General features: G+C 36.5%; 1 protein-coding gene across 7 annotated transcripts in view; it reads left to right on the forward strand.

The window, feature by feature from the left end:
• The window catches only part of ECPAS (Ecm29 proteasome adaptor and scaffold), a 125,407-nt gene that overhangs the window by 59,614 nt on the left and 42,376 nt on the right, over positions 1 to 23,417 (forward strand). For all 7 annotated transcript variants that reach the window (XM_077968343.1, XM_028834989.2, XM_015117110.3 and 4 more), the window contains 12 exons: positions 1,576 to 1,625; positions 2,634 to 2,700; positions 2,791 to 2,913; positions 4,717 to 4,820; positions 6,804 to 6,927; positions 8,427 to 8,507; positions 10,125 to 10,350; positions 10,805 to 10,896; positions 12,650 to 12,784; positions 13,655 to 13,817; positions 14,560 to 14,732; positions 16,094 to 16,195. In XM_077968343.1, coding sequence (XP_077824469.1) covers positions 1,576 to 1,625; positions 2,634 to 2,700; positions 2,791 to 2,913; positions 4,717 to 4,820; positions 6,804 to 6,927; positions 8,427 to 8,507; positions 10,125 to 10,350; positions 10,805 to 10,896; positions 12,650 to 12,784; positions 13,655 to 13,817; positions 14,560 to 14,732; positions 16,094 to 16,195 — 1,440 coding nt within the window. The remainder of the gene's footprint in view (positions 1 to 1,575; positions 1,626 to 2,633; positions 2,701 to 2,790; positions 2,914 to 4,716; positions 4,821 to 6,803; positions 6,928 to 8,426; positions 8,508 to 10,124; positions 10,351 to 10,804; positions 10,897 to 12,649; positions 12,785 to 13,654; positions 13,818 to 14,559; positions 14,733 to 16,093; positions 16,196 to 23,417) is intronic.

A 23,417-nucleotide genomic window follows, 5' to 3' on the forward strand; every position in this document is an offset into this window, starting at 1 on the left:
AGCTATTATGCAAAAATGGAATTAAAGGAATTGAAATTTATGTTCATTTCCATATGGGGCTATTTGGATTTGGCTTGTGTTGGGAAACTGTTAATTCTCAGGGGCTAAGATACTTTTTTTCTCTTATATTTTTTTGTGGTAAATAATGGGGCTGAGATTTTGATGATTCAAAATTCTGTCAAAACATGCATTCAGTAAATTTTTGATTCCTTAAGCTAAATGGGATGAGGATTCCTTCGATTGTGGATTTTTGAATCCCATTTTTCCCTGCTGTATTTCTGTTACTATAATATCTCCAGTATTTAAAAGGAATTTGCTTATAAAGGTAATATTTCAAGAATTCATTAGTATTATTTTCCCCAGTATAAGCTAAACATGAATGCATGTTTGCAAATAGTATAGTGAGATCAAGATCTTACCATCTGAAATTAGAACTGAGTTTGAATCCTAGTTTTGTTCTTTGGTGAGTTACTTAAATTCTTTGCACGTTCTTATCAGAAAAATGAAAATAATAATACCACTTCATTAGATTACTGTGAAGATTAATCTACCTAAATTGTTCACCATAGTCAAGGCACGTTACTATTACTAGGTATTATTAGTGAAAGGCACTTTATTTACTGTGCAGCTGTGCTTTGGGGGTAAGTAGGCTTGGTTCTCATAGCTTCTTTCTCCTATTAAGTAATGCTTGCGTGGTTAAGATCTAGGGGACTTCTCAGATTATTTTATGGCATAGACAGTGAGATGCTTTAGCGTCATTGGTAGAAATAAAAATGTGCTGGGGCTTTTGGGGAGAAACTGTGTATTTAAATATAAGTTAGAGAGGCCAGACAAACCACAGGGTGTGAGTCCCCTTACCTGCAGGTGACATCTGCATGTCTTCCCAACAGATGAATCCGTAAGAGTAGCCATTTAGATGTGGAAGGGCAAATCCTAGGATAAACACATAAACTAGTAGAAGTTTATTGTGTTCTGAGTAATCAGATTATTAGTTTTCGAAAAACCATGTAAAACTCTATCTGTATCTTGAGGAGAGAACCTCACTAATTCACCTGGTGACTATAACCCTCTTTAATTTTTTATGGTAGAAAATATGATAGGAAGCTGTTCATTACAGTGTAGATTTTTAGAAAATCACACTAGATTTTACTGCAATTTTGGTGAGAGATGGAGGATCCTAGTCTGTTGGACCAGTGATGTATTTTCTAATGAGTTAATGTTTTTTAGTGTGTTGAAGATGAACTTTGGTGTTTGGAGGTTACATAGTGTTGAAATATCTTGAACTCAGCACCAGCTAAGAGAAACCTTTCATATCTATGACCACCGCATTTTCTTTTTGGAATGATTGGGGATGCAAGGTTTTGTCTTGTTTTTCCTTTTAGTAGTGTGATGGATTCTGGGTTTGGACATTTTTGTTGTTGTTCAGGTGCTAACACCATGTAGTTAGACAGAGTGAGACCTAGGTTTAATAAGGAGTAAAATAATGCATGTAATTGCAGCGAAAAGGTTTTACTGTTTACTGTATTTTTTGTTTTGTCTATTTTTTGTTCTTTCTTTTCTTTTTTTAATTTCAAGGACCCTAAACTACTGTCAATGGCATATTCAGCTGTTGGAAAACTCTCCAGGTGAGTAAACTCTTTTTTAGTGAGAGATATGGTGTTGGTAAACTGAGAAAAATTATGTGGCATTTAATAATGGTGGAGAATAAATTTGTTGTGACTCTGAAAGGCAATGTATTTAATGGCCATAGGTTGTTTAGAAATGTCTTCTGTGTAGAAGGAAAAAGATGTGAGATATTTTAATTTACATTTGAAGGTATGTTACTGTATTAAATGGTGGTCTTGAAATGAGAGTTTGAACTGAATTGTGTCATAATGGGTTACTTTTTTTGTACCCTAGAGACTTTCGATTGACCTTAAGTGTTTTTGTTGCTACTTGGCACTAATTTTTATAAACCCAGTGATCAAGGTTTTTCTAGTGATTCTCTTTTCTGAGAATGGTGTTTATGATTCTGAGTGGCCCTGACAGATTTTTTTTTTCTTCTCAATGTGATTTCCTCATTCCAGTTCCTCCTGGCTTCATCTTCCTTCACTGTATTTCAAAGCAGGGAGATAGACATGAAGCATCCTCAGTGGCACCATGTGCTGCTTCCACCCCCAGTGCAGGTTTTGTGTTGGCCTGTGTAGACCAGGTCTTGCTCTTCTCTACAGCAAAAGGAGCTTTGGGCTTTGGAAGAAAGCCACCCCAGATCAGTGGATATCGTGCCGGGTTGTCAGCCAACCTTGTCCCTTGTCTGTTTGCATGAAATAACAAAGCCCCTTTCCGCGACAGTCATTAGTTTAGATCACAATTTGGTCTTATCTAATTTCTTCCTGTTAAAATCAGAAATGTTAACTGAATGCATGGAATATTATAGAGGGGATATTTGGAAGATGTGTGTATTAATCAAGGGTTATTTAGATTAAAGAATTAAATAATTACTTAGAAAAATTTTCGGCTCTTGGAGGAAGTATTATAATGATGCTGACTTTGTCTTCAGAGAGTTCAGGAAAATTTGTGTTTAGTTTCATTTTTTCCCTTTTTCATCTCTTGGAAATTTATGATAGTAACAATATTTTTACATTCTTTTGCAGTCGAATGCCGCATTTATTCACTAAGGATATAGCGCTTGTGCAGCAGCTTTTTGAAGCCCTATGTAAGGTAGGGAAACAGCTGCTAAGTTTATGCTTTCTGTTTGGATGTTCCCCTGGGAACCCAACAGGGAGGGAAACATTTTTATTATCTTTATAGGAAGAGCCTGAGACTCGACTTGCTATTCAAGAAGCTTTATCTATGATGGTTGGAGCATACAGTACTTTGGAAGGGGCACAGCGAACTCTCATGGAGGCACTTGTGGCTTCGTACTTAATAAAGGTAGGTCTGTGTGAACTACAAAGCCTGGGTAGTATATGGTTTACATTTTTAAGAACAAAATTTGAATTGCTACTTAACTGTTTTGGTAATTAAGAGGAATATTTGCTTTCACTTGGGCTGTGATTTAGGATCTATTTTTAATTCTTCATGATGAAAATTTGACTTTAGGGGAGAAGGAGTGGTAGTATTCATAGCGATGCTTATGTTTAGAGCTTTCCATGTGGGAAAACTCTTCTTAATGCCTTGCCCTCTGAGTTAGAATTGTTTTGTCTTTGTAACTGGTAGCTGAGCACTACTGTCCGCTGGGGTAGAGTTCGATAGGTAACATTTTCAGAGAAAAGCAGAAGGGATGAAAGACAAATTCCGTATGTCAAAGTGAGTTTTTAGGAAGTGAGCCAGTACTATCATACATGCTCTTCTTCCTCTGGTCCTCTTTATTTGGTTTTCATGGGAATTTATAGGAGGATTTTGAATATCTATAGATATATACACACACATATATATGTAATATGTAAAATATTATATATTTGCTTTAGTTCTTTGTCCCACATTTTTAGGAGTAGAGAGGGAGATTGGAAGACAGAATGATACTAAAAAGTGTCAGTGAGATTAATATAAATTGTGTCCTAATGGAATTAGACTGACATGATTTGATATTTTGAGGGAATTTTAAATATTCAGAAAGGTATCTGCTTCCTATTAAAATATGGCAGGGTTAAATGTGCTATTACATACACTCAGAAAGCTTACTATGATGGAGTCCTATTGTTAAGTGCTCTTAGTGTGCAGTGCATGTGGTTCATGGTCATACATTATGGACAAAGGTGTGTAGGCGTATTTGGAAGCTCATTAGAATAGAATAAACTTGCTCCAGGTAACTTTACAAGGAAAGGTGATGCTTGTATAAACACTTATAGATACTGGTTCTATGCATGCAAATCAAATCGTGTAACACTATTACCAAGACAAAGCTAATTTCTTTTCTTTTCACAGACAACATTTAAAGCAACCAAACTCTAGGTTAGTTATGTAATTTAGGCTAGTCTTTAATATCCTCACTCTTTAATGTACTTCAAGGAATGCTAAATAGCAAGAATGCCAGAATGAGTGGGACAATATATATATTTTTAATGTCTGTCTTATTTCACTTATGTTTGTGGCTAGAGGAGTGACCTGGGGAAGTTACATAAGAGTAAAGCTTCAGGATCAGTAGATTCTAAAACTTTTCTGGTTGAACTTTGTAGTCATAGATTATTAATCTCGGTTAATTGAATATATTTCTGTAGTTGAACTGCTTTGGAGTCAGTTTTAACTTTAGAGCTAATCTGAGAACATTGGAAGTATTTTGCTTCAAATTGGTGGGGATTCCAAGTAGGCTCTGTTTGTAATTTCTGCAAAATACCTGAGTTTCACTCATGTGACTGACAATTTGAGAGTTGGAGTGGCAGAGGTGGTGGCCAGAAACTGTCACAGTGACCCTGGCCCCGAGGTTTGGGCTGAGGATGTGCAGAGATTCTCTACTTACGGTCTTTGGAGGTCTTCCGGCTTTACCTGGAGGATCGTCTAAAATTGTAAGAGTACTCTAAGTAATGCCAGTGTCCAAAAGACTTAAACAACATGATTAAAGATCTTGAACAAATGATTAATTTATTTAGATACACATTTATTAAAATGTCACCTTAGAATTTTGAATTGTTTACAATTAGGAAGACTCGATTGGGACTAATGACTGGTAATTGATTTTTTTTTTTCCTTTTTCTTTTTTGGATTGGGGTGGTCTGTGCATGTTTACACATCAAATAGCCTGAGGTTCAAGTTCGACAAGTGGCTGTGAAATTTGCCAGCACGGTGTTTCCCTCAGATCATATCCCTTCCAGATATTTGCTGCTACTGGCTGCAGGAGATCCGTAAGTTTCAAAAGATGTTAATTTGAATTTTGGTTTATTTTGAATTTATTTGAAAATTACTAAAAGTTGTGTTGTTTACAATGTTGGTCTATGAAATTTAGAAGCGAAGCTATTTATTAAGGTATGGCTCTTGATGTGATATAGACCTGTACTCATATACCTATATATTTATATAATAATATAAATATTACATGTATTTGTCTATATAATATATATTATGTAGATATATATGTGCAATATATGATATATAGCTAATACAGAAAATGCTTATGAAATGGTCAAGTGTAAATAAAGCAGATTATATGATTGCATGTGTAATATAATTATATCTCTAAAATCAAGCCCTGTGTAAGGAGAAAAAAGGCTGATGTTGATGGTTTGACATATGTATTAATATTTTATTAAATATTGGAGTATCATTTTATATCTAATATACTTATATTTTTAAATGAGGTATAAGTTGCATTTTATATTAATTATATTACTGTATCTTCTAGCGTGTATAATGCATTTTAAAAGAATGTTTAAATTGTTTTGAAATTGGGACATGCCTTTAAAAGTCATGTACATACAATGAAATATATATGCACATATTAAAACAATTCTTTTCAAATCTGTTACATATCTTATGGTCATTGCTATCTTAAAATCCATGCAGCACTCTAATCTATTTCATAATATTAAACCAGTACTACGTTTAACATTTAGAATTTTTGCATCCTTTAAGTGAGATTCTTGTATATGTTTTTTTGTTGTTGTTATCAGGGATAGCCTTATTTGGGGAGGTGAAAAGCCTCATTTATACTGAGGAATAGTTTAAATAAAATAACGCATTCTATGATGATATGAACACCCTTGCCCATAAACTGTTATGCTTCATTTTAAAAAAATGGGTAATTCCTTGATAACTGTGTCAGTATTCTAGTTGGCCAACTGTGTGCCCCTCATGGCATTTGTTTTCTTTCCTATAAGTTGTATATATTTTGCTGTTATTTATTTGGTTGGTATTTTAATTGGATATCACAAGTTATTACCAGGCCCTGATTTTTGACTTCTGATCTTGGCTGCTGCTTCTCATAGAGCACATTTCAATTTGGTTAAAGTGACTTTGGATTGTTAATGTTGATTCTGGTGCTCTGTTGCTTCTTAATTTTTTTACATTAGTTTCCCAACCACAGGCCAGATGTACTGGGGCCTGGCAGCCAAGATGGCAGTTCATGTTAGAGCAAGGATTTAAATCTAGGGAGTTGGACTTCCAGATAGAGCTCTTAACTGCTGTATCTTATTTCCGTAAGTGCTGAAAATTATTTTTATTTAAGAAACCAGAATCAAAGCATAACTAATTCAACAGTTTTCCTTCTTGGGTTAAAACCATTCAGGTCAATTGAAAATCCTCTGACAACTTAAGGAATTATTTATTTATTCTTTTCGACCCTTTATCTGTTGTTTGGAAAATGAGACATGAACAAAGGCAATTGAGGAATTAAAAGGCCTTTATATGGTATCTGGATAAGACTGTTGCTGAGATCAATCTCTAGGTGGTCTGAAATTGGTTGGGGTTTATGTTTTTACACTTTAATGTCACTTATCAGTTATTAATTGTACAGAATTGTAAGAGTTTGGGTGGAGTGTGTAGACCACTGGATAGTCACTGATTTTTAAAATATATTTTATAGTTTACGATTTAACTCTATGAGGTAAAGCATACACATAGAAATTTACATCATTACTTACAGTATCCTATCTTGTTTTTTTCTAAGTCAAATTGAAAGATGGAAGCCGTGTGACTCCCCAGACCTCATGCAATTTCTAAAAAGAAGTGATTTCTTATAATGTGTTGACTCTGCTTAGATAGCCAAGAATGTATTTAAGACATTTTCTGAGAACTCTAGCTAGCAAATAAAATTGCTGTTCTTACTTTTCAAATGATCATTTCCAATTGGTGACATTTATTTTTTATTCTTATTTGTCTTTTTCTGAAAGACGTGAAGAAGTTCATGGAGAAGCACAACGCGTGTTAAGGTGTCTTCCAGGTAGAAACAGAAAAGAAAGTACTTCTGAGCAGATGCCTTCCTTCCCAGAAATGGTATATTACATCCAAGAAAAGGTATGGCATGCAACTTAAGGTAATTAGTCTAAATCATAATGGATGATGAAAATGAAAACATTCATCTTTAAAGTGAAAAATGTAATCACTAAATGTTGACTCATAAAATTTCTTTTTTTTTTTTGAGGTGGAGCTTCGCTCTTGTTGCCCAGGCTAGAGTGCAAATGGCACGATCTCGGCTCACTGCAACCTCCACCTCCTGGGTTCAAGTGATTTTCCTGCCCCAGCTCCCGAATAGCTGGGATTATAGGCGCCCGCCACCAAACCCGGTTAATTTTTTGTATTTTTAGTAGAGACAGTGTTTCACCATGTTGGCCAGGCTGGTCTCGAACTCCTGACCTCAGGTGATCCACCCACCTTGGCCTCCCAAAGTGCTGGGTTTACAGGCGTGAGCCACCATGCCCAGCTGACTCATAAAGTTTCTAGCATTAATACTTACAATAAGGAGATACAAAGTGAGGGAAAAAAAATTATAATTCTCACCTGTAATTGATCTGTTTTGCCTAAACTTGAATTACTTATAATTCCTTTCATGCTTGGCAACATTTAGGCTGTGTTAAATACTTTTTCTCTTAATATGACATGCTTAAAAATACATCTCCTTTTTTTTTTTTTTAATTTTTTTAATTTTTTTTGAGACAGGGTCTTGCTGTCACCCAGGCTGGAGTGCAGTGGTGTGGTCTCAGTTCACTGAAACCTCCACCTCCCAGACTCAAGTCATCCACCCTCCTCTGCCTTCTGATAGCTGGGACTATAGGCGTGCACCACTGTGCCTGGCTAATTTTTGTATTTTTTGTAGAGACAGGGTTTAGCTATATTGCCCACGCTGGTTCTCCTTTTTATTTTTAAGGGCACTCTTTAGGGTAGTATAAGGATGCTTCAGGGAGTAGTTCATGTTCTTCCCACCATGTTCGTAAGAGAGCATCCCATCTGTTTTTGTAAGTGTTTTCTGCTGGTAGATCCAGGATATTGGCAGTAATGACCATCCACCCCTTCCAGGCCTTGACTCTGTCCCACTTTGCCAGAGGACACCTTCCTACCTTTTACCTCCACTGGTGATCCTAACTCTTTGCTAGGTAGGCACCTTAAGGGAGTTGAAGGTCAGTATGCAGCAGCCATGATTCTATTTTCCATATAGCAACACAGTCTATTTGTAGTCAGAGGATTCTCTGTGCTTGTAGTTTCCTCTTACTTTCATTATTAATGAAAATAACTGGCATGCAGTGACCTGAGATGACCATATTAGTAGATGTGTGGAATAGGTTTATTATTTTTAAACAAGCCAGTACAAACATGGAAAAAGGGCAACACACTTGTCATTTAGTGTGTGACGGACATGCATGATCAACACAGTTAATAGGAAAGTGGAAAATGTTTTAATCAGAAAAAGAAGTAAACTTTGGACATGTAGCTAGAAATACAGTTGTTTTTGAGTTGAGGAAGGGCAGGTATGCTCCATTTTTCAGTAATTGTGTCTGTTTTGGACTTTTTAAACTTAGGCTTCTCATCGAATGAAAACTCCAGTCAAGTACATGACCGGGACCACTGTCCTTCCATTTAACCCAGCAGCCTTTGGAGAGGTAGAATTTTCATATATTTCTATTTACTTTTTGTAAGTGTTCTAAAAAGATCACACCACACCCAAAGAGGTATCTGTCATCTTGTTGTGTTTTAGGTAAACCCATATTGTGTCATTGTTCTTCATCTGGTTGTTTATTTAAAAAAACAGTATTGGGAAATTGGTATTATTTTAATTCATAGTGAAGTACGTAAATATATTTATTTCAGTGAGATTCTTTTTGTGAAAAAACTGGATGTTCTGTAGTGATTACTGTTGGGATTTTGCAGCAAGTTAGATTTGGGTTTTAAAGCCAACATGTTGTTGAGGTTGTTAGGGTTATTTAGTTTTGAAGGTTGGAGAGGATTAATTGATCACACTTATTAAGGGAAATTCTGTTTTTTAGATCATTGACTTGCACTAGGTAAATTATAAGAAGTAATCTTGTTCAGAGTAAGAATATTTACAGTGAATTTACTGCCTATCCTAACGATCAGTGAAAAAGCTTCCAGAGGATGGACTCCTTGGTAGCCTGTTTATATAAGGGTTGTTTTTGTTTGTTTGTTTGTTTATTTTTGAGAAGGAGTCTCACTCTGTTGCCCAGGCTGGAGTACAGTGAATGGCGTGATCTCGGCTCATTGCACCCTCGCCTCCTGTGCTCAAGTGAACGTCCTGACTCAGTCTCCTGAGTAGCCGAGACTACAGGCGTGCACCACCACTCCTGGCTAATTTTGTTATCTTTTTGGTAGAGATAGGTTTCACCATGTTTCCCAGGCTGGTCTTGAACTCCTGGGCTAAAGCAGTCCTCCTGCCTCAGCCTCCCAAAGTGTTGGGATTACAGGCGTGAGCCAGTGTCTGGTCTATATTAGAGGTTTTTATGGTGGTATATCTATTTTTCTGTAGATGAATTGAACCCATTTTCTCAAATTCTTGTGTCAGTGGAGTAAATACAACTGGAATTCTGCAGGAATAATAGGCCATTTGCTTCAGATGTCTGTCCTCTCTCTCTCTCTCTCTCTCTCTCTCTCTCTCTCTCTCACACACACACACACACACACACACACACACGGCTTTTAAAAAATAATGATTTTTATTATAATTTTTAACTTTTATTTTAGGTTTGAGGTTACATGTAAAGGTTTGATATGTAGGTAAATATGTGTCATGGGGGTTTGTTATATATACTATTTCATTACCCAGATATTAAGCCCAATACCCCATAGTTATCTTTTCTGCTCCTCTCCCTCCTCCCACCCTCTCTCTTCAAGTAGACCCCAGTGTCTGTTGTTTGCTTTTTTGCATTCAGAAGTTCTTATCATCTGACTCCCACTTACAAGTGAGAACATGTGGTATTTGATTTTCTGTTCCTGCTTAGTTTGCTGATAACAGCCTCCAGCTCCAATTTCTGACAAAAGTTCAGTTTGTATTTTAACAATCTTAAAAAAATTCTTTGGATTTGCAAACCTTGTTATACAAATTTTGCTCCATTATGGCATATTTTCTGCCTTCCATGAGGATTGGAATAGCTTTATAAAGAAGGGTAGGTGAATCAAAACTAGAAATTGTTACTTTGAAGAGTACCTTCCCACACTGACTTTTCGAGAAGCTTATACAGTCTTCCTCTCCGTTCTGTTTGTAGATCGTTCTGTACTTGCGCATGTGCCTCGCGCACAGTGCGGGGGTGGTGCCCACCTCTCAGAGTTTGGCTGATATGCAGGATCATGCTCCAGCCATTGGACGCTACATACGGACTTTAATGTCAGGCGGGCAGACGGCACCCTCATCATCTTCTAACAAGAGTGGGGAAACTAACCCTGTCCAGATCTACATTGGCCTGCTTCAGCAACTGTTAGCAGGTGTTGGAGGTAAGAATTTGCGACGCGAAGGGAAGATGTTGAAGCACTTAAACAAAAATCTAATTTTAAACTTAGCTAACAAATTATAGCAAAATTATTCTTTCTCTTCACTTCTGTAACCGAACATTAGCCTTTGTTTTTTTTTAAACTTATCTGATTCATTCTGGATACACTACTTATTTTTTCAGAAAGAAATACTAACAATAGATAATACATTTTTACTTTGGAAGTGGATGTGAAGAACAGGATATCCTTTTTATAGATAGCTCATCTGTAAATTTGCTGTAGTGAATCACATACTATATTTAGGTTGTGTAGGTTTTTTTTTTGTTTTGTTTTGTTTTTTAATAGAACTGAAAGAATGTGTGCTAAAGCAGTGGCCTTATACTTAAAAGGAATTTAGTGATCCCTGTATGTTCATTACTTTTCTTGAAATTTAAAGTGGTTCTAAATTCTTACTTAGGTTTGCCGGTTATGTACTGTCTATTGGAAGCTGTGTCAGTGTATCCAGAAAAGCTGGCTACCAAATTTGTAGACAAAACAGAATGGATAAAGGTATGTTCTGCATGTACCTTTTTTTATTTTTTAAAAAAATTGTATTTCAGACTTTAACCTCATAATTTCTTTTTCCTGCCAGCATCCCTATGACCTTTTCTGCCTTAAGGTCATTTTGAAAACTCTCTCATCATCAGACACTTACTGGGAAGCATGTAGGTCACTATGTCTCATTGACACATCTGGAGGAGAGTGGGAGATGAATTGAGAAGCATAGGAGTATAAAGAAAAATTCTTTTTCTGTTTCGAAATTTTTTTTTTTTTTAATAGAAAAAATAAGCAATGGGTTTGTGTAGTTTAAATAAAAACTATGTAAAATGTCTCTTTTCCATAACCATCTCCAACCTACCCTAATTTTTGCCCTTTCCTCTCCCCTCTGACAAACATATGTAAGTCACCATTTATGTATAGCATGCTTTCTAGAGTTTACTTATGTACATACACATAAAAACATGCATTTAAAATTTTTGTCCCATCTTTTTATAAAAAGCAGCATACTATTCATACTGTTTTATACATTCCTTCACTTAATAGTAGAGAGATATTGCACTACAACTATGGAGAGAGCATCTTCTTTAACAGCCTCAGTTTTTATTGTATGAGTGTACTATCATGTATTCTAGATCTTTATAGATGGTCATGTAGAGTACTTCCATTCTGCTATAATGAGTAATCTGTCATCTTGCATATTGAGGAAGTATATGTTTTAGATGGATTCCCCAGAAGTGCAATAGCTGGATCAGAGGACATGTACTTTTGTAATTTTCATAGATAATGCCACACCCTCCATGTGTGTGGTACCAGTGTACACTTCTGCCAGTCATGTATGAGGGTGTTCCTGTCCCATGGCCACACCAAAAGGGATGCCAGGTTTAGCAAGTAAAAATACAAGATACTCAGTTAAATTTGAATTTCAGATAAATAATGAATAATTTTTTTTTTTAGTGTAAGTATTGGCCCATACAGTTTTCTGTGTCTCCATGTGCTACATATTGTGGTTCTTTTTTTGGAAAATACAGCTTGAATGATGGTAAAAATGTACAAATTACGTCTTTAAGGGTGAAAACATGAAAGAAATTTACCAAGAGGTGTGAGTTTTGCACATTTCTGGATAATCTGGTCTTATGAAATTGCTTCTATTTAAAAAAATTTTTTTTTATTTCTTATGAATATTTACTGATTTTAAAATTATTTTAAAGTTTTTGAGCTTTGATGTTTTAGATGAGAGGTTGTCATACTGTAGTCAAAAGTCCAAATAGGGCCTGCCTCCTGTTTTTGTATGGTTTGCAAGCTAAGAATGGTTTTTACATTTTTAAATGTGGGAAAAAAAATGAAGAAACGAATAAGTTTCATGACACAAACCTTGTCGTGTCCACGTTTTACTGGAACCTAGCCACGCTCATTCGTTGCGTATTGTCTGTTGCTGCTTTTGTACTGCAGTGGCAGAATGGAGTAGTTGCAGCAGAGACCAAATGGCCCATAAAGCCTTTCAGTTTTTTTACAGAAGTTTGCTGACCCTTGTTTTAGATCATCTGTGAATAAATTTCACCTGTTTTGTGCTTGTGTATATTTGATGAAAATGGACCTAAGATTTTGTTATATAATTCATTCAGCTTTTATTTTGTTTTCAAATAATAGCTTTTTTCCCTCAATATCCATCAACAGATGGATTGAACATTCTTTTAATTTTAAAAGATGTTGTCATCAGGCTCGTGGTTCTGTGTCATGTATGTATTTTTTTTATACTACTCAGAGTCTGATGAATAGCAGTAAAGAAGAAATGCGCGAACTGGCAGCATTGTTTTATTCTGTGGTGGTATCAACAGTGTCGGGGAATGAGTTGAAATCAATGATAGAACAGCTTATAAAGACTACAAAAGACAATCACGTATGTTATTTTGTTTTCATTCCTTTTTGTGGGAGATAGGGTTTCATAAAAGGATCTAATTTATTTTTGGTTTTTATCTTCTCATTTGTAAAATGAACTTATAAATTCCTTGCTTTTATTACTGTAAAGAGTAAATGAGATAGGTAATACATTGGTTCAGTCAGCTCACTTAACAAGTATGGTGCTGTGTCTGATAAGCACTATTTTAGGTGCCAGGAGTACAGTGATTCATAAATACATGAGAATCCCTGGTACAACAGGATGCTCAGAGCCTGCAGCGATACCACCGTGAGCACACCTAATCTCATCTGATCTTGGAAACTAAAACTAAGCAGGGTTAGGCCTGATTAGTACTGAGAGCGAGAAATGTTAGCTCCATTTTTCTTCCTCATCTACTGCTGCCAGTGAAAAAACAAGTTTTACTTCAAATAGTCTGTTGGTTACCTTGTGTTTGGAGGTTTTGGCAATTAGAAATAGGATCTGTTCATTGTCTTTTGTTGGCAATAGAAAGACATTATGTGTGAAAGTTATGATACTCTAGTTATGTAAGTGCTGTAAGCTAGAAAGTGGCGTGGGAGCATGTAGGAGCATGTAGTCATCTCACCTGGAATTGGAGTGGGCGTGGAATTAGATAATGTAAATCTTAAAGTGAATCAAGATTCAGCTTCTCAAAATTCCGTTAGAAACTCAAGGTTTCTCTTATTCCCTAAGCTCAATGCATTAGCATCCAGTGAAACCTCAAGTGTTTACTTTATTCTTTAGCCTTATGTTTTGTTGGAGAGATGATCCTAATAGACACACAGTTACTGCCATGTAGTTTTGCATACATGAGAGAGAGCCAGAGATAAGCTATTGTTTTGCTAAATTCAGAGCCCGGAGATACAGCATGGATCCTTGCTTGCACTGGGATTCACGGTGGGAAGGTATTTGGCTAAAAAGAAAATGAGAATGGCAGAGCAACAAGACCTGGAGAGAAATGCTGACACCCTCCCTGATCAAGAGGAACTCATTCAGAGTGCTACAGAAACAATAGGTAATTAATGTCTTTATGCTGACTTGGGTGTTGCAGCTTTTGAATTATGTTAAATTTTAATATGGAGTTTCAGTTTCTTTTTATGGCATTGTACTTTAAAGACACAAGTTTTTTCACAAAAAACTTACTTGATAAATTCTGTATTTTTAATAACAACAAAGGCTGGGTGTGGTAACTCATGCCTATAATCTCAGTACTTTGGGAGGATCACTTGAGTCCAGGAGTTTGAGACCAGTCTAGTCAGCATAGTGAGACCTAGCCTCTATAAAAAAATAAACAAACTTAGCTTGGTATAGTGGCGTGTACCTGTAGCCTCAACTTCTGAGGAGGCTAAGGTGGGAGAATCACTGGAGCCTGGGAGGTCGAGGCTGCAGTGAGCCGTGATCATGCCACTGCACTCCCGCCTGGGTGACAGAGCTAGACCTTGTCTCAAAAAAACAAAACAAAACAAAAAACAAAGCAATGAAAGCACTCCATTTTTTCTTTTCTCTACGTTTTTTTTCTACATTTTTTTATAAACAGGGATGATCCTATTATGGTAAAAAAAATGTATACATTAAAAAAAATACTACTCTATCCCCTGTTGCCATGTTGTCTTTCCACTGACAAATTGTCAACTCAAAGATATTGTACACTTTGATTTTATTTTGCCATCTTAAAAAAATCTTGAGTACATCACTGGTTGCTTTGGGTCGTAAGAATAATGGTATATAATTCTCTTTTTGGCTAAATGTGCTTACAGGCTCATTTTTGGACAGTACATCACCCCTCCTGGCAATTGCTGCCTGCACAGCCCTGGGTGAAATAGGCAGAAATGGTCCACTTCCAATCCCCAGTGAGGGATCTGGCTTTACCAAATTGCATCTTGTAGAAAGCTTACTAAGTAGAATACCTTCCAGTAAAGAAACAAATAAGGTAAGTCTTTTTCTTATTTCTTCCCTTTCTGGAATTCTGTCTTTCTGTGAATAAATGAGCAAAAACAAATTATAATGAGAATAGATGGCATTACAGCTGGAGGAAGGATTTAATGTAAAAATGGGTGATAAAGAAGCAAATCTAAGTGTTTACTTTTGAACTAGAGGTGATCTGTGTACAATCTTAGTGTGTACATCTTTTGACCCAGTCATTCCAATTTAGATCTTTATAACTGTTAAGATTTGAGTGAAGTATTAAATTTATCAGGAAATATCTTTTGTCATGCAAAAGGTGTACAATAAAATGTTAAGTAGTTTTATGATTTTTTTTAAATTTTACGCCAAATATAAATCCTAACCGCCTAAAGCCAGTTTTGTGATCAGAACACCTCAATTTTGAGGTATAAGATGATTTAATGAGCAGAAATACCAGTTTACTACTACAAGTTTAATTGATACAATCTTTTTTTTTGAGATGGAGTTTTGCTCTTGTCGCTCAAGCTGAAGTGCAGTGGTGCGATCGTGGCTCACTGCAACCTCTGTCTCCCAGGTTCAGGCGGGTGATTCTCCTGCCTCAGCCTCCTGAGTAGCTGAGATTATAGGCGCATGCCACCATGTCCAGCTAATTTTTGTATTTCTAGTAGAGGTGGGGTTTCACCATGTTGGCCAGGCTGGTCTCAAACTCCTGACCTCGGGCACTCCCACCTGCCTCAGCCTCCCAAAGTGCTGGGATTACAGGCTTGAGCCACCAAGCCTGGCCTAATTGATATAATCTTAATCTTGGTCTAGCTACTGTTTAAAACTTTCTGAGAAGATACACAGTATAGTTTTTATTAGCTATTAACTAATCATTGCCAAATATTGTTAAGCACTTCTAATGTGCCAGAGAGTATGTTAAGTGCTTTGCGTGCATTAGTTGAATTTTCTAAAAGGTCTAGTGAAATAGGCACAGTTGTCATCTCTATATGAGCTAACATGAGGAAACAGCGTCACAGAGAGGGGAAGTAACTTGCTTAAGGTCACACACCAGTATAGGCTGAAATGGTTGAGATGTGATTTGGTCCTAGGTCCACTGGGCCCAGAACCCACATTTTAAATCATTATAGTTTGAAAGGTAATAAGCCTAAAGGCTTTCTTCTTTCTTCTTTTGCAGCTGTGGATCCTTAGTGGACTCAAATTTGTGTGTTTCTACCTTCAATGACTTACAGACATACAACTGTAAAATTTGATGCTTTTGTAAAAACTTACGCATTGAGGTGTTAGATAGACTGCCCTTCCCTGTCATCTCATTTTGGAAATACTGTGCTGGGGTAAAGCTAGTATATACTCTGTTTAAAAGAAAAAAATTTGATGTTCTTCCAGATGAAAGAACGAGCAATCCAAACACTGGGATATTTTCCAGTTGGGGATGGAGATTTTCCTCACCAGAAACTCCTCTTGCAAGGTCTGATGGATTCTGTGGAGGTATTTATATTGCTACCTGATTGTTAGTTATTCAAAGAAAAGGCATTGGTTTTTGTTTTTTTTTTTAGGTGCAGTTTTGCATGCTGTGAGATTTCTAATTAAGCATTTACTTGTTTATTCACCAGATACTTGAATACTAGTTTTGTGCTCATCACTGTGCTAGGTATAGCATTGACTAAATCACCTATGAAGGAAAGACCTTAAAATTTTTGAGCACAGCACGGTGCAGTGTAGGTAGAAGGGGAAATATACCCACATACCCTGTCAGCCAGATGTGTGGAGTGAGCCTTTAAAAATCAGTTGTTCTTGAGAGTTTCAGTTGGTATTTCAGTTGTTTTCAAGTCTGATGATTTAGCTTCTGTCCTCTAGATGCCTAGTGTGTAGTAGAGAAGACCTACGAGTAGGCAAATGCCAGGATAGTGTACTGTCTCAGCATGGCCTGATCTGGCCCTGCTTTCCCTAGCCTTGATCCTTGACGTTCACTCACTTTCTGTATACCAGCCTTTTTGGCCGCCTTGTACTGAGCTTTTGAAAGCTTCCTACTTCCTTCTCAGATTGTTGCCTTGCTAAAGAATCTACCCTAGTAGATTTAAATCCCTGAGTGTGGTGGGTTTCTTCTAGGTGTTTTTTTTTTTTTTTTTTTTTTTTTGAGATGGAGTTTCACTCTGTCTCCCAGGCTGGAGTAAAGTGGCGCAATATTGGCTCACTGCAACCTCCACCTCCCGGGTTCAAGCAATTCTTCTGTATCAGCCTCCCAAGTAGCTGGAATTACAGGTGCACGCCACCACACCTGGCCAATATTTGTATTTTTAATAGAGACGGGGTTTCACCATATTGACCAGGCTGGTCTTGAACTTCTGACCTCAGGTGATCTGCCCACCTCAGCCTCCTAAAGTGCTGGGATTACAGATGTGAACCACTGCACCCGGCCTGTTTTGTTTTTTTTTTAATGAAGTCTTCTCTGGATTCTTAACTTACTTTTAATGTCATTATTTTAAGAGTTTAGAAATACATGAAAAGCTAGAAGTATGGAAATAAGGTACAGAGATTAAATGATGAGAATAATGAAAACCATGAAACAGAAGCAGAATATCTTCACAGTCGAATAGGACATAGTGCTGAAGGTTTTTTTTTTTTTTTTTTTTTAATTGTTTTATTTATTTATTTTATTTTTACAACAGGATCTCATTCTGTCACCAAGGCTGGAGTACACTACATCTCCCAGGCTCAAACCATCCTCCCACCTCACCTTCTAAGCAGCTGGGACCACAGGCATGCGCCACCATGCCTGGCTAATATTTTAATTTTTTGTAGAGACAGGGTATCCCTATGTTGCTTAGGGTGGTCTTGAACTCCTGGGCTCAAGTGATCCTCCCACCTAGATCTCCCGAAATGCTGGGATTACAGGCATAAGCCACTGTGCCTCTCCCATTTTTAATTTTTTAAATTGATACATAATAGTTGTACGTATTTATGGGATACATATGATATTTTGATACAAGCATACAATGTATAATGATCAAATTAGGGTAATTGGGATATCCATCACTGTAAGCATTTTTCATTTCTTTGTGTTTGGAGCATGTCAGATTTTCTCTTCTCGCTGTTTTGAAATATACAATAAATTCTTATTAACTATATTTGCCCTGTTGTGCTGCCAAACACTAAAACTTAATTTTTCTAACTGTATTTTTGTTCCCATTAGCCAAGCTCTCTTCCCTGCCTCTCCATTACCTTTCCTGGCCTTTGGTAACCACCATTTGTTCACTACTTCCATAAGATCAATTTTCTCATGTATAAGTGAGAACATAGGATATTTGCTCTGTGCCTGGCTTATTTCACTAAATACAATGTCCTCCAGTTCCATCTATGTTGCTGTCAGCAACAGGATTTCATTCTTTTTTATGGCTGAATAATATTCCATTGTGTATATATACCACTTTTTAAAAATCCATTCACCTGTTGCTGGACACTTAGATTGATATCTTGTTTTGGCTATTGTTAGTAGTGCTGCAGTAAATATTGGAGTACAAATACCTCTTCAGAATACAGATTTTCTTTCTTCTGGATATATACTTAGGATACATACTGGGATTGCTGGGTTATATGATAGTTTTTTAGTTTTTGGAGGAATCTTCATACTGTTTTCCCACCAACAGTGTATTAATGTTCTCCTTTCTTCACATTCTGACTATCATCTATTGTTTTCTGTCTTCTTGATAATGGCTATTCTAACTAGGGTGAGATGAGATCTCATTGTGGTTTTTCTCTGCATTTCTATCATGATTAGTGATGCTGAACTTTTTGTCATATACCTGTTGGCCATTTATATGCCTTTTTTTGAGAAATAACTATTCAGATCTTTTGTCCATTTTCAAATCAGATTGTTTATTTGCTATTGAGTTGAATTCCTTACTTATTGTGTATTTTAATCCCTTGTCAGATGGATAATTTGCAGATATTTTCTTCTATGCAATAGGTTGTCTCTTCACTCTGTTGGATGTTTCCTTTGCTGTGCAGAAGCTTTTTAGCTTGATATAATCCCATTTGTCAATTTTTGCTTTAGTTGGTCTGTGCTTTTATGATCTTACTTAAGAAATCTGTGCCCAGACCAATATTCTGAAATGTTTCTCCAATGTTTTTTTGTAGTAGTCTCAACATTCAGATCTTAGATTTAAGTCTATTTTGGTTTGATATGGTGAGACAAAGGGGCCCAGTTTCATTTTTCTACATGTCGATATCTAGTTTTTCTAGCACAGCTTACTGAAGAGACTGTTCCTTCCTCAATATATGTTCTTGATGCCTTTGTTGAAAATTGAGTTGACTGTAAATGGATAGATTTATCTTTGGGTTCTCTATTCTGTTCCATTGGTGTATGTGTCTGTTTTTATGCCAGTTCCATGCCGTTTTGCTTACCATAGCTTTGTAATACATTTTGAAGCCAGGTAATGCAATGCTTCTGGCTTTATTCTTTTTGCTCAGTATTTTTTGCTCATTATTCAGGGTCTTTGGTGGTTTCATACAAATTTTAGGATTGTTTTTCTAGTTCTGCTTTGATGAACGTCATTGGTATTTTGATAGGGATTATGTTGAATCTGTTGATCATTTTTGGTAGTTTGGAAATTTTAATAATACTGTTTCAATCCATGAACTTGGGATCTGTCTTCTCTTTTGTGTGTTCATTATAATTTCTTTCATCAATGTTTTATAGTTTTCATTACAGAGAGCTTTTACTTCTTTGGTTATAATTTATCCCTAGGTTTTTGTTTTTTGGGTTTTTTTGGTAGCTGTTATAAGTGGGATTGCTTTCTTGATTTCTTTTTAAAATTGTTTGCTGCTGGCATATTAGTCTGTTCTCACACTGCTGTAACTGGGTGACTTATAAAGAAAAGAGATTTAATTGACTTACAGTTCTTCAGGCTGTACAGTAAGCATGGCTGGGAAGGCCTCAGGAAACTTACAGTCTTGGCAGAAGGCAAAGAGGAAGCAGGCATGTCTTAGATGGCAGGAGCAGGAGAAAAAGAACAAAGCGGGAGGTGCTACACACTTTTAAACAACCAGACCTTGTGAGAACTCACTCACTATCAGAACAGTAAGGAAGAAGTCCACTCCCATGATCCAGTCACCCCCCACCAGGTCCCTCCTCCAACATCGGGGATTACTATTCAGTCATGAGATTTGGGCAGGGACACAAATCCAAAACATGTTACATATAATGCAACTGTTTATATGTTGATTTTGTATCCTGTAACTTACTGACTTTATCAGTTCTAATAATTTTTTATTTATCTTTTAAAGAACCCAATTTTTCATTTCATTAATCTTCTGTAGTTTTTTTAGTCTCAATTTCATTTACTTCTGTTCTGAATTTTATTATTTCTTTCCTGTATTTTGGGTTTGCTTTGCTTTTGCTTTTCTAGTTCTTTAAAATGCATCATTATGTTGTTTATTTGAAGTCTTTATACTTTTCTGATGTAAACATTTATTGCTATAAACTTCCCACTTAGCACTGCTTTTGCTGTTTCCCATAGATGTTGGTATGTTGTGTTTTTATTTTCATTTGTATCAAGACATTTTAAATTTTTCTTTCTTAATTTTTTCGTAGATCCATTGATTGTTCAGGAACGTGTTATTTAATTTCCATGTATTTCTATAGTTTCCAAAGTTCCACTTGTTATTGATTTCTAGTTTTATTCCATTATAGTCAGAAAAGATGCTTGATATGATTTAGATTTTTTTAATTGCTTGAGACTTGCTTTGTGGTCTAACATATGGTCTATCCTGGAAAATGTTCCATGTGCTGATGAGTAAAGATGTGTATTCTACAGCAGTTGGATGAAATGTTCTGTAAATGTCAGGTCCATTTTGTCTAAAGTGTAGTTCAATTTTGATTTGGGTTGCTTGATTTTCTGTCTGAATGACCTGTCCATTACTGGAAGTGGGGTGTTGAAGTCAGTCTTCAACTATTATTGTGTTGCAGTCTATCTCTCCCTTTAAATCTATTATGCTTTATACGTTTGAGTGCTCCAATACTGTGTGCATATATATTTATAACCTTTATATCCTCTTGCTGAATTGAGCCCTTTATCATTACATAATGACCTTGGTCTTTTTCTAGTTTTTGACTTGAAGTCTTAATCTGATGCAAGTATAGTTCCTTCTATTCTTTTTTGGTTTTCATTTGCATGAAGTAACTTTTTCATACCTTTACCTTCAATCTGTTTGTATCTTTATAGGTGAGGTGAATGTCTTTTTTTTTTTTCCGAGATGGAGTCTCGCTCCATTGCCCAGGCTGGAGTGCAGCAATCTCAGCTCACTGCAGCCTCCACCTCCTGGGTTCAAGTGATTCTCCTGCCTCAGCCTCCCAAGTAGCTGGGCGTACAGGCACAAGCCACCATGCCTGGCCAATTTATTTTATTTTATTTTTTTTTAGTAGAGACGGGGTTTTGCCACATTGGCCAGGCTGGTCTTGAACTCCTGACATCAGGTGATTTGCCCACTTTGGCCTCCCAAAGTGTTAGGATTATAGGTGTGAGCCACTGGGCCTAGCCGAAGTGAATTTCTTGTAGGCAGCATATAGTTGGTCTTGTTTTCTTATTCATTCAGCCATTCTGTATCTTTTAATCAGATAAGTTAGTCCATCGATAGTCAGTTTATTATTTTTAAATAAGGACTTAACTACTGACAGTTTTTTTTTTTGTTTTCTGGTTGTTTTGGAAGTCCTCTCTTTTTTTCTTTCTGTCTTCCTTTGTGGATAAGTGACTTTTTTCTCATAGTATTTTTTACTTTTTATTTTTAGTGTATCTGTTTAGACTGTTTTTTGAGTTATGGTTTCCCTATGGGTTTCAGAAAATATAACAAGTTTGATGACAACTTCACTGATCACAAGAAAAGAACAAAAACAAGCAAAGAAAAAACTTTAAAAAAACTCTGTTTTAATTCCAATACCCCCATTTTTTGGCTCTTTGTTGTCTCAACTTAACATCTTATATTGCCTATCTTTTAACAAATTGTTGTAGTCATTATTTTTGAGAAGTTTATGTTTTAGTCTTCATACTAAAGATTCTATAGAGTGTTAGATAAGGATACTAAAGATACTCTAATACAAAGGTACTCTTAATACTCTATACAGTATTAGAGTATTTTTAGAATGCAGTATTAGAGTGCCTTTAGTATCTTTAGAATACTCTATACAGTATTAGAGTATTTTGAATTTGTGTATTTACATTTTTTGTTGCATGCTAGAGTTCTTTTCTTTCAGATTGAAGAACTGTAGCATTTTTTGTAAGACACATCTGGTGGTGAATTCCCTTGTCTTTTGTTTACCCAGGAAAGTCTTCATTTCTCCTTTATATTTCAATATTGTGGGAAGTCAGGGACCCCGAATGGAGGGACCGGTTGAAGCCGTGGCAGAACATAAATTGTGAAGATTTCATGAACACTTATCAGTTCCCAAAATTAATATTTTTATAATTTTTTACACCTGTCTTTACTGCAGTCTCTGGACATGAATTGTGAAGATTTCTTGGACATTTATCACTTCCCCAATCACTACTCTTATAATTTCTTATGCCTGTCTTTAATCTCTTAATCCCATCATCTTTGTAAGCCGAGGATGTATGTCACCTCAGGACCCTGTAATGATTGCATTAACTGTACAAATTGTTTGTAAAATATGTGTTTGAGCAATATAAAATCAGTGCACCCTGAAAAAGAACAGAATAACAGCGATTTTCAGGGAACAAGGAAAGATAACCATAAGGTCTGACTGCCTGCGGGGTTGGGCAGAATAGAGCCATATTTTTCTTCTTGCTTAAAGCCTTTAGACGGATGTGTGAGTAGGAGAAATATTGCTGAATTCTTTTCCCAGCAAGGAATATTAATAATTGATACCCTGGGGAAGGAGTGCATTCCTAGGGGGAGGTCTATGAATGGCCGCTTTGGGAGTGTCTGTCTTACATGGTTGAGATAAGAACTGAAATATGCCCTGGTCTCCTGCAGTACCCTCAGGCTTGCTAGGATTAGGAAATTCCAGCCTGGTGAATTCTAGTCAGACGGGTTGTCTGCTCTCGAACCCTGTTTCCTGTTAAGATGTTTATCAAGACAATGTGTGCACAGCAGGACACGGACCCTCATCAGTAATTCTAATTTTGCCTTTGCCTTGTGATCTTTTATTGCTCTTTGAAGCATGTGATCTTTGTCATTTACTCCCTGTTTATACACCCCTTCCCCTTTCAAAATCCCGAATAAAAACTTGCTGGTTTTGTGGCTCAAGGTCGCCATCACACTCCTACCAGTATGTGGTGGCACCCCTGGAGGCCCAGCTGTAAAATTTCTCTCTTTGTACTCTTTCTCTTTCTCAGACTGGCCGACACTTAGGGAAAATAGAAAAGAACCTACGTTGAAATATTGGGGGCTGGTTCCCCTGATATTTGAAGGATAGCTTTGCTGAGTACAGTATTCTCAGTTGCAAGATTTTTTCCTTCCTTCCTTCCTCCCTTCCTCCCTCCCTCCCTCTTATTCTACCTTTCTTTCCTTTCTTTCAGCACTTTGAATATGTTATTCTACTCCCTCCTGGTCTGTAAGGCTTCTGCCACCAGACATATCAGAGCTCCTTTATATCTTACTTGCGTCTTTTCTCTTGCTACTTTTAGGATCCTCTCTTCGTCCATAACCTTTGCAAGTTTATTGTATGCCTTGGGGTATCTTATTTGGGTTGAAT

This window comes from Macaca mulatta, chromosome 15 (genome assembly GCF_049350105.2).
Source record: "Macaca mulatta isolate MMU2019108-1 chromosome 15, T2T-MMU8v2.0, whole genome shotgun sequence".
NCBI classification, from domain to species: domain Eukaryota; kingdom Metazoa; phylum Chordata; class Mammalia; order Primates; family Cercopithecidae; genus Macaca; species Macaca mulatta.